This window comes from Athene cunicularia (assembly GCF_003259725.1).
Source record: "Athene cunicularia isolate RWA chromosome 6 unlocalized genomic scaffold, athCun1 chr6_part1, whole genome shotgun sequence".
Lineage (NCBI taxonomy): Eukaryota > Metazoa > Chordata > Aves > Strigiformes > Strigidae > Athene > Athene cunicularia.
Window position 1 is genome coordinate 19,125,362 of NW_020799105.1, and position 13,625 is coordinate 19,138,986.

Sequence of the window (13,625 nt, forward strand, 5' to 3'; positions counted from 1 at the left end):
GGGGACCGCGGGGGGCTGCGGGGCCGGGGGGGCTCCGTCACACCGCGGAGCTGCCCCCGGGCTCCCCGCCTCGTCCCCTAACGGCCTTTGTCTCGGCAGCGAGGGGCAGCGGCGCAGGGACGGGGACCATGGCTTGGGGCGAGTTCAGCCTCCTCCGCTGGCTCCGGGAGGGCCGGCAGTCCAGGAAACTCATCCTGCTCATCGTGTTCATCGCCTTGCTCCTGGACAACATGCTGCTGACGGTAGTCGGTAGGTAGAATGGCTTCTGGGCTTGTGCTTTTGTGTTTGGTTGGTTTTTTTTTTCCCTTCCCGATTTATGCCAGAAATAATCTCCAGTGACAGATGTACTCCCTGAATGCACGATTAATGCTCTCAAACCAAACATTTTCAAGCACTGATTTATTTATTTTTTTTTTAACATGAGTGATATTCTAGGTTTTGTGAACACACTGCCATACGCATAGAAATCTCGCTTTATTTCTGTGTTAATTGCAGTATAAGGAATGGTATAGAATTTTTTTTTTTTTTTTTTTTTTTTTTTCTACTAAACGTCACGAATACTTCACAGAACAACAGATAACAGTATTTTTAGTTCATCATTGGTTTTTCTCCTGTGGTCATGTAACTGAAAGAACAGTCTAGATAACATTGGAGATGCCTGTTTCCTTGTGATAGTTCCTCTTTCCCCCACATTGGTCTTAAAATGATAGGTTAATAAGAAAACTATCTAACTGGGGTTTAAGAAAAGCGCTTCTATGAGTTGGTTTAATAAAATAATCCAAGTTTTGATCAAAGTCAAAGATGCAACTTTTACTGGCTTCAGTGGCATAAAGTCAAGATCTAGTAATCTACTCAAATGCTTGCACATTTTTCACTGGTAGTTTTAGAAGTCCTCGTATTCAGATGTTTATATGAATTTAAAGAAAAGGGTTCAGAGAAACGAGTGGTTGTGGATGCACACACAGACACATACACGAATGCACATGCTTCTCACAGAAGTGAACTGGGCAGTGCCGAGCCGCTCTTGAACGATGCTGCAGTGTCAGGCTCTGAATCAGACTCCTGAATTTCTTGGGGCACTTCAGCCTAAAAGCTGATCCCACAATGTGGACCTTAGCAAAAGACATAAATATTTTTAGCAAGTCGATTTTGCTTTTTTTTTTTTTTACACGAATATACTTTCTTATAAAGTTATTATCATTTAATACTTATTCAGTAATACATAATGCTAGAAGCTCTAGAAATTATTGTAGTTTGCAGACTTATTGAAAGAGTGGGCTTCTTCAGGATGAGATGCAAGACAAGGAGGGGTGATTCTGTCACTAATGTTAAATTGAATGAACATGACATCTGTTTTTACAAATTCTGAAATGCTAGTTTCTGAGATACATATTAATGCAATTAAATTTCAGCTAAGATCCTAAGACATAAAGAAGATCCTTTCTGGATGTTCTTTTCAATGTAAATTAAAAAAAAATAATGAGATATGCAAACATCAACACGTTAGTTCTGATTACTCAATATGGGAGTGTTACTTTTTTCCCTTCTTATGGCTGTTACTTATCAATATTTTTGTGTTTTCTTTTAGAAATTTGGGGTTTTTACATTTTTATAGTTTTGTTTAATAATAGTTTCCATGTTTTTCTCATTTTTCATGTTTTCATAATCTAATAAATGGATTTGTGCAGTTGTGTGCAACAGACTTCAGACATGGGTTTTGACACTTCTTACATATTATATTGCTTTCTGAATGACATCTGTATAGAAAATCTTATATTTATGAAAACTGGCAAAAAATAAAGACTAATGTAAAGAACTTTTTGTTTTAAACTGCACTTCTGAGTTATGGGTGTGTTTTTTCCCATAAGCAAACTTCTATTTCAGTTCTGTGTTTCCGCTATTCAAAATTCTCACTAACGTGCTCTGTTGAAAAGCCTTTTTGGTTCCTAATCAGTGACAAAGCAAACAAGAAAATTTGGTGATTCCATTTACAAATAACCTGATAATAAGATGCCAATATATTCTATTTGTTTTTCCAGTGCCAATAATTCCCAGTTACCTTTACAGCATCAAACATGAGAAAAATGCCACAGAAATCCAGACTACTAAGCCTAACGTAGTCTCAACAACGACGGACAGTTTTCAGAGCATCTTCTCCTACTATGACAACTCAACAATGGTTACTGGAAATGAATCTGATAAGACACGACCCAGAGAGTTGCATCATACTCAGACAGAACAAATGATAGTAAATGTGACTCCTTCCCCATCTGACTGCCCTAAGGAAGATAAGGACCTGCTGAATGAAAATGTTCAAGTCGGTCTCTTGTTTGCTTCAAAAGCAACAGTGCAGCTAATCACTAACCCCTTCATAGGGCCACTGACAAACAGGTATGTTATTTCTGCTACGTTACTCAGTTAGGATTTTATATTGATGTATGTCAAAAGAAGTATCTTCAACACTATTGTGGCCCTGGTTTACTGGCCACACTTTATCTAGGGGAATATTTTAGTGAAATATGTTTGGTGAACACTTCTAAACACCTGCATCCTTTCCAAAATAAATGGGTAAGCTGCACATGAGGCATCTGAGACGTTCAGTATCGTACACTTTTCCTCCAGCTCCTGAGACCTCAGAGTTTTTTTTAAGAAACTTTTGCCAAAATGGTGTTGAAACGTCTTCAATAGGCTTACATGGGGCCAAAAGGCAGTACAACACAGTATTTACGAAGCACTGTGAATTGATGATATATGCTACACCTGCATTAGGCAAACGTGACACCATAACTGTACGCAGGGTTCAGATCCTTCCCTTGATCTCACAGAGATACGCAGCTCTTGGTGCCATTTGGTATTGAACGATTCGGAGTCATATGAGGTAAGAATCAGTGGGAAATTCGTGTGGACTTCAGTGAAAAATGAGTAAGTGTCAAATTTTGCTGATGCCATGTTTGTCACTGAGTTCAGTGGATCACAGATTTCCATCAGTACACGATCTAGCCCGGCCTTCAAATTGTTCTCTCCAAATTCTTGCATATATATGATGCCTTGAACGCAATATGTTTTAATGGTAATAGATTTATAAAACATCTATTTGAGCCAGGATCAAGTATATAAGCACCAATACCAATGACTTACAATGCCCCCCCCAACCCAAGCACTAATGACTTTTACATAAAGACTAAAAACTATTTATAATTTAAATTTTTGTTGTTAATATTTTATTTTATTGTTATCATTTTGTGTAACTGTTCGCAGAAGCAGCTGCAGTCCTCCTAAACAAAATATGAGATCAGTCTCTGCAGGAAATAAACTCCAAATTGTATTTATTCGGATCACTAACTTTCATGTTTCTTATTTAAGCTGTTCTTATAAAGAAGAATTTTTCCTTTCAGAAAATAATATGCAGCAGAAATTTGTCCTTGTAAAACACTTCTGTTAAGCAGTCAATGCCTATCATATGTGACAATATCCAGAACAACCAACACACTTTAATGCTAGATATTTCAGGTTTTGAAGCCCAAACTACCTTTCTTAGGTTTTAAGCTTATATATATGGTCTGAGTGTTTAATTTCAGTCTGAGAGAAGAGTATCCAACTGAGGGCTAAACGGCGGTTTGACTCATAGTGCTGTGAGTTCAAAACTTGTATTCACTCCGTGGAACTGATCTAAACACAAAAGCTTTAAATGAGATAGACAGTTTCATTTCTCTCTCATTTCACCTTATCTCCTACAGCATGCCACCTACACAGATATAAGTATGCCATTGCAAAATTACTTTTCCACAAATATTGCTGCAAGTTGAAGAGGAAAAACAGATTTTTTTTTTGCTACCTGGATTTTCTGTGTTGTTCTGTGAGGATATGATAGCTCATCCACGGCCAAAGTAACATAACATCAAATATTTTCATAATAGTTCTTTAGGTATTCAGATTTTCCTAGATGTCTAAATTATTGCCCTACTGATATTTACCTTTCTCTGTTAGTATCATCATTTCCACAACCTGCCAAACCAGGAGAACAGCAGTAATACACTCCACGTTGTCAATGACTTATTCAATAGTGCAGTTACATCACGCTGTAGACATGACCTCCGCTCTGTCTTTGGTAGACATCTGCCTAAGGAACAGGGTGCGCGTCCCTGCTGATGCCTCTCGGTGTGCCTGTGCATCCCAGGGCCAGACCCCGTGCTGCCGAGGCAGGAGGTAACCCCTCTCCCCTGGAGCCACCTGCCAGCACATGCCTGATAACATCCTTAAGTTTGGCAGTGGGGCAGTAGATGTTCTTGCGGCATCTCCCTTTGCCTTCAGGAGCAGGGTTGGCAACACGTGGGTGTGAATGTTAGTGCTGTGAGCTGAAATTTCCTCCTGGAAATATCCTACAGGTTTTTGAACGGGATTGAGTGTGTGACTGCAATCGCAGGGGCTCGTTTGCAAGCTCAGATGCCCAACAAGTGCAAGAAGAAAAATCAAGGAACACAGCATCCCAGTGTCCTGTGAGACAGACTCTTTTCTCATATCGCAGAATTGAGTGTCTTAGTGGCAAAGTGGCCCTGAATTAGATTTAAGGATTACTGGTTTCCTTTCATGCATTATTTGTATCTTGGTACCAGTATCTGCCTTTCTTCTGAGAAACGCTTAGTGGGAAATATCAGGTAACACATTTATCAATTAACTGCAGTAGTCATTGGCAATCCCACACCCAGAAGTTGACATTTCCTAATAGATCAGTTAAAAAGCAATGTGAAAATTGTGATTATTGTAAATGAAACAGAAGATATCTGAGCTGTCATTATAAAGACTTCCTTACCACTGATAAGCTGTTTAGTGATAATTGTTACTGCCGTTAGTACTTTTGCAAAATTTCAGCAAAATATCACAGCCTAAGGAGAATTAGTTGCTTAGTTCAAGATTAGCGCTCACAGTTTTTTAGGATGCCCAGGAAGCTCCTTTTTCAATAAGTTGCACACTGTGTTCATGGTTTTTATTTTTCAGTCAGATACAGTTCAGGAGTGGTTTAAATTGTTAAATTGTTAATCAGGTTGGGCATTCAGTAGGCACTGGCTTTGAGTGCTTGAGTTGGTACAGGATGCAGCAGAATGTTCTGTTCATAGGAGTCTGTGCCACTAATTATTTTAGGTTTTCTGGAAGTTTTGTAGGCAGTTTTTCCCTTTTTCTATAACTACTGGAGGTGTAGATTTTTAAAAATAAATTTCAAAATTGGTGTCATTCAAGAAGTTCTGCTAAAAATATTTCTTTTTAAAGCCCAGCTCTTCCCATGGCATACCAGACAAAACACACGCCTGGCTTAGTGAACTGATTTGCAGTTCATGAAACAACACAATTTACCCTTGGTCTAACAAAGTCCTAGTGAAAGAAACGCTAGATGATGGCTTTGCCATAGGATGTCAACACCACAGTTCCCACCATGGCATGGTTCCAGGGCAGAGCTAATAACATTTTGCAGCTCAGACGCACATTACGTTTTTCCTTGTAGTGAAATTGTTAAGAAACTGTACAAATAGCACAGCACTTGATACAGGGCACTTTGTGAGGAGGATGCACTGGCAAAGGGAGATTTAAGGCTCTGCCTAATCCTTTCCAGTGAATAGAGTGGGCAAAGGCTGCTGTGTCCTCTCTAACTGATTTGCTCCGTTATGTTTTCAAACTCTTACCAAGCTCTGTGAGTGAGGCTGTGAGCCCAGCTGTGCTAGCCCCACAGTCCACGACAACCAATGAGCGTCTCTCCTGCCACATCTCTCTTGCCCTTTTTTATCAGTCTGAAAAAATATGTAAACCTTGTGCTTATCCATAGTGCCCCAAAAAAATCTAAAAATGGACAGATATTTTCATCACCATTTTTACACCAGCCCGACTACAGCTTTGAATTTCTTTGCGTGAGAGTGAGAGAGTGGCTAGGACCATGGTATGTTCATGACCAAGATACATGCAAAGAATGAGGCAGGGAAATAAATAGCATTTGTAAGTACTTAGTTACAGTTCAGTTCCAGTGTAAGCTTTCCTCTCAGGTTTTGGCAGGTGATTGAAACGCCCGGTTCTGCAGATTGGACAGAGCCCCTCTGCCTACCCTGTGCTACAGTAAGGACCATGGAGGTGGAGGGTGCATGGCCCACGCTCCCTGTCCCTGCACATTCTTCACACACGCTCAGTGGTTTATCGGTTCATAACCTCGAGGAAAATATTCTTCTTGCCATACATCCTCCCTGGTCTTCACTGGCAGTGAGGAAGAAAGCCAGACTGCCAACCAGGCCAGACTTAACAAGGGGTGCTCACAATGGGACCGGTGTGGCTGCGTGACAAGGTTGGAATCAGTGGATTTGCACCACTGTAATGGATGGATAATTAGGCTCTAATCATCCACAGCTGCTAACCTGGTCAGTGTAACCTTTATTTTACTGCTGCACAGGACCCATCACTTGGTTGTCTTATTGTAGGGTAACCTTGTTAATGGGTATAATCCACTTCCAAACAGTCCTGTCTGGGGCCAACATGGGACTGAAACAGAGAAATTAAGGCATTCTCCCATCAGTGGAAGCCTTTCCTCTCCCTCCTTCAACTAATGGCTGCAGCTTTTTCAGAGGTCAGGAATACTTCTAGAAAGCACTTTTAGCTGCAGGTAGCCTTGGTGAAACGATGCTGGACTGTGCTTCAGATTCTGTTGGAGGGTTTTGAAAGGAGTGCCTAAGGAAATTACATGCTTGAGCGTGGTGACAAGAAAAAAGGAGAGAAGACAGGCTCTAATATTCTTTCGTGATGCATGCATGCAGAGGAACAAAATGTAGAGATAGCTGTGATGGAGTATGTCATGCCATGGCCAAGTAGAAAATGCGTATTCACAGGTTTCACGTGGCAAGAACATGAATGGCCCAGGACCAAGGCACAGATTCATTCAATGGTTGGCTGTTACAAGTGGTGCCTCTCCTTCTGTGGTTATTTATGTCATATAGTGTAATTGTTCAGCAAAAACTCTGTGCTCTGTAATATCTGTTGGACAGATCAGGGAATGCAGCTGCAGATTAGATGTTTGTGGTAGCGCAACTGCCAACTAATTAGTGCTGCTATTTCAGGAAGAGGCAGGGTTTGCTAAGAGGCAGGGTTTGCTAAGATTATGCAGGAAAGGACAATCTGCATATCTAACTAAATGTCAGCTGGATGTGGGTAAGACTTTCCCCTGAGCAAGAGCAGCCGCAGCTTCTAGAGGTTCAGCGGTCTCAGTCAGGGACCAGATTCAGCACACCAGAATCATGAATGTCCAAATTGTGGATGAAGCTCCGGGCAATTTGTAGCTTTTCAGAGGATTAAAATGACTTGTTTAATTCAGCACAAGTATATGTCCTGTGCTGACCTGTGTACCTTTGCATCAGCTTGTATGATGGATCACTGACAATGCAGACTTGGGCTGAAACATGCCCACAGAGTCTAGTTTTGAAATGATTTATTTCTGTGAGGAGGAAAAGGTATGTGTTAGACCTTGGTATGTGTGGTAAAGCATCATGGTCTGCTGGGTAGAAAGAGGACTGAGTTCTGCTCCAGTTCTGCCCTCATCACACCCTCTGCTATGTGTCACTTCACACCTTGCTCTGACCCTGTTTGTCCAAGATAAAGGAAGAATAATATCCATGACCTAAAAAATTAAGAACAATGCTTGAACAGTATTTCAATGAGCATTAAAAGTGACTTCCAAAATACTTCTTTTCTTATAGCCTTCAACCACCAGCAACTTTCCAAGTGTAGGAAGCCTATGGGAAGAATTGATATCTGCTTTAGCTCGATAGAGTATCATTTAGAACTATTACAATGGCCCCTCTCTTTAACTCATTCATGTTTATGGAAGATCTCACAGCTCATGTCTCTTATCTAGTGATGGGAACGTGAATGACGGAGTCAATTTGGATAGCATTTGTCTTCATGTGAATAACTGAACTTTGATTTGGTGTGCTTGTGGCAGAAGCAAATTGCTGTTTCAGGCCCCTGTGTCAAGTCTAATTGCTTGATTTCTGCACTGAAATCAGACTTCTCCCCCACAGTATTCATCCATACAGACACAACCCTACTTTCCTTTGCAATGGAAGAAATCATAAGGACATTCAACTTTTGCTTTTATACCGCAGAAAATGATGACATCACTCCTCAACAGCAGTTGCTATACCTACAGGGTTTTTTGGTTTGGTTTTTTGTGTTTTGGTTGTTTTTTTTTTTTTTTTTCATCTGTACTTCTGTCAGTGCTTTCTTTAATTGAAAAATTTAAATCAAAGCAATTATGGTCAAACTCTCTGTGGCTTGTTCTGTCTGAGCCCACTGGGGAGGGAAGAGCTCACTTCAAGCTCTGAGGCAGGCAAGAAGTCAGTAACAGGTAATTTTTTCTTTCCTCATGTACATAGAAATGTCAGTGGAGATCATCATCCCATAGTATAGCATCTATGATACACACAGCAAGAGAAGGGACAGGCTTAGAAAAATCATCCACTTTAAATAAAGCAGACAAAAATAGGTAGCATTATTCTCTTGCAGGCCAGTTATCAAGTTGCTGAAAGATTAAAATGATTGTCATAAGGCCACAGAGGAAGGCAGTGATAGTGTCAGGGATTTCATGTGCTGTGGAGATACCAGACCAGTTAAGTACCACGCGAGTAACTAGTTTCTGCTGGATATTTGTAACACCCACTTACAAATTTCGGCTAGAAGAATCTGTGGACTACATGTTTGTCAGATTTTAAGGCAGTGATGATATTTAAGGCAAAATCCTTCTTCGTTAGAGATTTCTGTGGCGTGTAGAAATGTGCGTACTAGATTTCTTTCATTCACAGAACTCAGATATTACAGTGAGACATATAATGAACATTGAGCCCTGCACTTCAGAGCGTTTTCCATTATCCAGGGTCCTTAATTGCATAAAAATTGTATTAACAAAAAAACAAAGCTTAGAATAATTATTTTGGTTTACCTGTGTTGTGACTGCTATTACTGAAAATTAAAAGGGCTATTATAGACTCTACCGTGATTTGATTGACCTACTTCAGCCAATACTGCCAATATAAATGCCCAATACTGTCAAATCATTGAAAGTTGAAGTCAATCAGTACTCCTTTGGAAAGAATCATCCATTGTTGAAGAATTTGGCCATTAAATAATGTCTTTTTGCAAATACATTTGAGATACACAATCCTACAAAAAAAGAAGCCGTGAATAAAGTGTTCTGAATAGAATATACAGACTGTCTTCAGAGCTACCTGGGTAGTGTTTTGATTCTAAGGTTAAAAAATAGTGTATTGTGAATTTTTTGTTGAAATTTCAGTTTTAGCTGCTCAGAAAATGTATTTGCTTTCTAGGCAGAAAATTTTTTTACTGGAAACTTGAAAATACTTATAGCAACCGGGCATTTCTGCAGGATGTTTAGAGTCCTAATGAAGAAGTGGGCTGATGAAGAAAGCTTTGATCAGCTCCACTTTTACTCCTAAACCCATGGAAAGCAAAAATATTCTCAGGCTCTTTGGGACTTTTCCAGTGCTCCTGGCTGAGACAGAACTCCCAACAAAGCTGATGACAAATTTTTCCAGTAAAAAAGCCATTGGTTTGACCGTGTCTCATTATAGTCATTGTCTCATGAAGATGGAAACAGATGAGCATTGAAACACTACTGGGATATTTCAAACTTCATCATGCTCAGACAAATCTTCCCTTCTCGTATCCTTGGCAACCCCATGGAGGCCCAGAGGGGCTTTATTGAGAACAATTATGGTGGAACAAGAACAGGGCAATCAGATTCTAATGAGAGAAGGATTTCTTCCAGGGATTTCAGATACAAAGTCCTCTGTGCCAGATGAAAAGGCATTTCTAACATGGACAAATTTGATCATGTACTCCACAGTAAATAGTTCAAAGCCTACCGAAGAGCTACAGGTTGGGTTTTTGCAGTGTGTGCATTCATGTGATGAAGTCTAACTCAAAATGTCTGTGAGACAATCGCGGAAATGTGAATGTTGATTTTGTTTTCCAGAATAGGCTACCAGATTCCACTGTTTGCTGGCTTCTGCATCATGTTTGTGTCAACAATCAGTAAGTGCCCACATCTTATTTAGTCTGGCCCAGATCAAACTTTTAAATAAATGATCTATAATAATTACCAGTAGGAATTCTTGCTCTTGATGTAGACAGACTGATTTCCAAGGAGAATTGAAGGGTGGCTGCTCCATGTGGATGGTGGTGCTGATGGGATTTGACAAGTGTGCTGTTATGAACATGCTCTAGGGAGTTCACCACCTTCCATCCCACCTTGGCTGGTCTCTTCCTTAGCTGAACCTATCTCTGAGGTTTTTGTAAACTGAAGCCGTGCTCAGACAGTTTTAAACTGACAACCGTGGGAAGGCTGTTAGCCGTGAGAGGGCTGGTTTGCAGGGTCCTTAACAACTAGCTATTGTAGGGGCTTATCAGAGAAATCCTGAGGCTGCAGTGGCTTACGGGTAGAATATGAGTCAACTGTGTTATAGCGTTGCTAAACATCACTGTAGGATGTGCAAACAGGAGCATAGCCTGCAAGTCAGCTGAGATCATTCGTCTGCTCTAAATAACACTGATAAGGCCTCAGCTGGTGTTTTAGGTTCGGTTTTGGCATGGCACTTAGAGCAGTAGCGCAGATGGAAAGAGTAGAGAGAAGAACATCAAGGGTCCTTAGAAGCCTGTGAAGAACGATGAAGGAGCCAGGTTTGCTTTGAAAGGCAGATGTAAGGCATATCGTAGTCTATGACATAAAGGAAGGGAACAAACAGTTTTCCGTGTCCACTGTACGTAAGGAATAACAAGCTTAAAACTCTGCCAATTTATGTTAAATATTAGGAAAATATTTCTAACTGCAAAGGGACTGAAGTGCTGGAGAAGACTACCTGATCTTAAGAGTCTCTGACAACTCTGGATTTTAGGAACATGTTGGACAAATTTTGGTTGGGATAGAGACAGGAGTAGTAAGCCTAATTTATGACAAAGGGGAGTACTGTTAATTTGCAGGCATACTTTCTTCCTTTATTTTTCTTGATTTTTCTGTGTCCGCGTGGGTAGGGATTTTTGTAAGACCCAGTGAAAAGCCACAGGGCGGGTGGGAGACGTGCATGTGCATCTTGTTTAGTTGGTGTGCAACAGCTTCCCCCAGTTATAACCTGTCTGGCAAAATTCTTTAGGTGGCCAACATACAGGAGCTGAAAATTTTTTTAAAAACTCACTGTAGATTTAATGACACTGACCATGACACAGGCTCTACAGGCAGAGATGTGCTTGGGTTTCTAGGACATTACTTTCCAGTGTTGTGGATGGGGAATTGAGCAGGGCTGATGAGTGCAGCATTTGGGGGCTCTGTCCCAAAAGGCAGAACAAAGTTTGGGGTAAAATCTCTTGGGGAGAGATAGAAAGGCACCTCCACAGGTGCAGTTTCTCTGGCGGTCTGCTGTTGGGAGGATCGGGAACATGCTGTAGCCCTTGAATGGGTGGAACTGGCTTCCCTGCACATTCAGCCAGCTGTGCTCCACAGCATCTATTGCAGAGCTGGCAACACCAGGATAAAACCTCTCTCCACCCGTTTAGTTATTGGAGGAAACATCAGCATGTGCATGCACATGGGTGAGCGTGTGTTAAACCCTGCTTTCCCTGAATGCCTGGAGCTTCAGACTGGGCAGCCTTAAATGAAGCAGCATGGGGAGGCAGGGCTGGAAAGAAAGGTCTTGTTACTCCTCCTGTGTGCAGCTGAATCAGAGCAGGATGTAATCAAATCCTAACTAATTAGTTAAAACTGCTTGTGTGCTTCCATTCTGTGTTACCAGGAGGCTTAGACACCTGAGAGCAATTCAACACTGACACATCTAAATGCAATAAGAGAAAATAATGCAGTTAGCATCGAAAGCAGTACAAGTCACTGTAAACACTTGACTAAATTGTATGAAGTTTTTGTGATAGTTTCACAAAATCTAACTTTTTAACCTAGTTAGAATTAACCTAATTTAAAAGATTTACCTCTTTTTTTTTTTTTTTTTTTTTTTTTTTTTTTTTTTTTTTTTTTTTCCTGTAGTGTTTGCCTTCTCTGGAAGCTACACATTACTGTTTATTGCCAGGTCCCTTCAAGGAGTGGGTTCCTCTTGTTCTTCAGTGGCAGGTAAGAGGAGAGTTGATAGAGTGAGATGCAGATCACCAATTCTACCATTTTTAGCCCTTTTCTGAATAGTATTTTGTCTGCACTTTCAATAATTAATACAAAAATATTCAATTAAATCAATGTTTCTTCTGTCCCTTTCATATAAAGTAGCTCAAAAGCAAATGTCTTTTCAGACTTCCCTGGTATTTGTGTTGCAGGAAAGTAGAGCACTAAATGAACTGCACTCTCCCTGGGATTTCTGCATCTCTGTCTTCAGCATTTTAAATTCATTTTAGCCATTTTAAAGGTCATCGGGAACTTATGTTGGTACTTAATATAGTAAGGATAGCAGCTCTGTCTATTACTGAAATTCTTTGATATAAAATGTTGTTTTCAAGGATTTACCACCTCATCTGCCGGTTTGGACTCAGTGTACTGGTCTCAGATTTCCAATACAAGGTCATAATTTTTAAATTAATAGGTGAAATGGAGTATGGGTTTTCAGCCCAAATTATTCAACTATTTCTGAGACTTGGACTAGAGAAAAAATGTTTTGTTCATGTTAGAACGTTTCACAACCTTTTTGTAGCAAAATTTCCCGTGATTGCAGCAGAAATATAAACTTGGCTTGGGAAGGGAGGTAAATACAGCATTTTGTCAAGAGTGTGTCTTTTGGCTTCCTTGGGAAAATTCCCCCTTCCAAGTTGGACTGGCCTATAAGCAGGGTTCACACAGAAAATTAACAAGAATTTGGCAGCTGGATTCCTCCTAGGTTCCTTTTGCAGGGATTTTGCTCCAGCCAACATCTCAGCAGTGCTGCTTGGGGCAGGCGGAAGACGCAACACCCCAGGCTGAGCATGCAAACTGAGAGGAAGAAGCACTTTATGCTTAAGATGGGTTTGAAGCTGCACAACAAGCACTAGTTAAGCAGAGAGATTTAAGCCTGGATGAGCAGTGGGGATGTGGCTAAGGGAGCAGGCAGGGGCTGGGCTGAGGAGCAGGGACGGGGAAGGCAAAGGCAAGCAGGAGAGGTAGAGACAAGAAAATCCATCTTTTCTCCTTGTACCAGTTAAGGTTACAAGTCAAACTTCCCAAAGACATGACAGAATCAGAATTATTGTTCAGCTTTAGCTTAGTCCCCAGCCCCTGTGCAAGTGTGCATCTTGAGATATGTCTCTTACGTGAGTACGTGACTTTTTAACAAACAACCTACAAAACAGAGCAGAAAAGGCCAAGAGACCGTCTAGTCCACCCCTTTCCTGAAGGCAGGATCAGCTTTGTATCTGTCATACCTCATGCGTACTTGACAGGCATGTTCTCAGAAGCCTCCAGAAATGCCCTTAGCATCTAGCTGTGTGCTTAAGTACCTTTACTGTCAGGAGGTTTTTTTCTCATGTCTCATCTAAAGTCTCCTTACTGTTACGTAAACCCATTTCTGCTTCCTGTACTTGAAAGAACATGAAGAACAGTTTCTTTTCTTTATCTTTGC

At 40.7% G+C, this 13,625-nt stretch overlaps 1 protein-coding gene across 2 annotated transcripts in view; it reads left to right on the plus strand.

The window, feature by feature from the left end:
* Positions 1–13,625, plus strand: part of SLC18A2 (solute carrier family 18 member A2) — a 32,417-nt gene that overhangs the window by 191 nt on the left and 18,601 nt on the right. Inside the window, exons 2-5 of one of the 2 annotated variants that reach the window (XM_026851705.1) lie at positions 100–249; positions 2,040–2,391; positions 10,019–10,077; positions 12,074–12,157. In XM_026851705.1, coding sequence (XP_026707506.1) covers positions 129–249; positions 2,040–2,391; positions 10,019–10,077; positions 12,074–12,157 — 616 coding nt within the window. In that variant the 5' untranslated portion in view covers positions 100–128. Of the gene's footprint in view, positions 1–47; positions 250–2,039; positions 2,392–10,018; positions 10,078–12,073; positions 12,158–13,625 lie in introns of those variants that run through there. The other variant, XM_026851704.1, reaches the window with a different exon arrangement.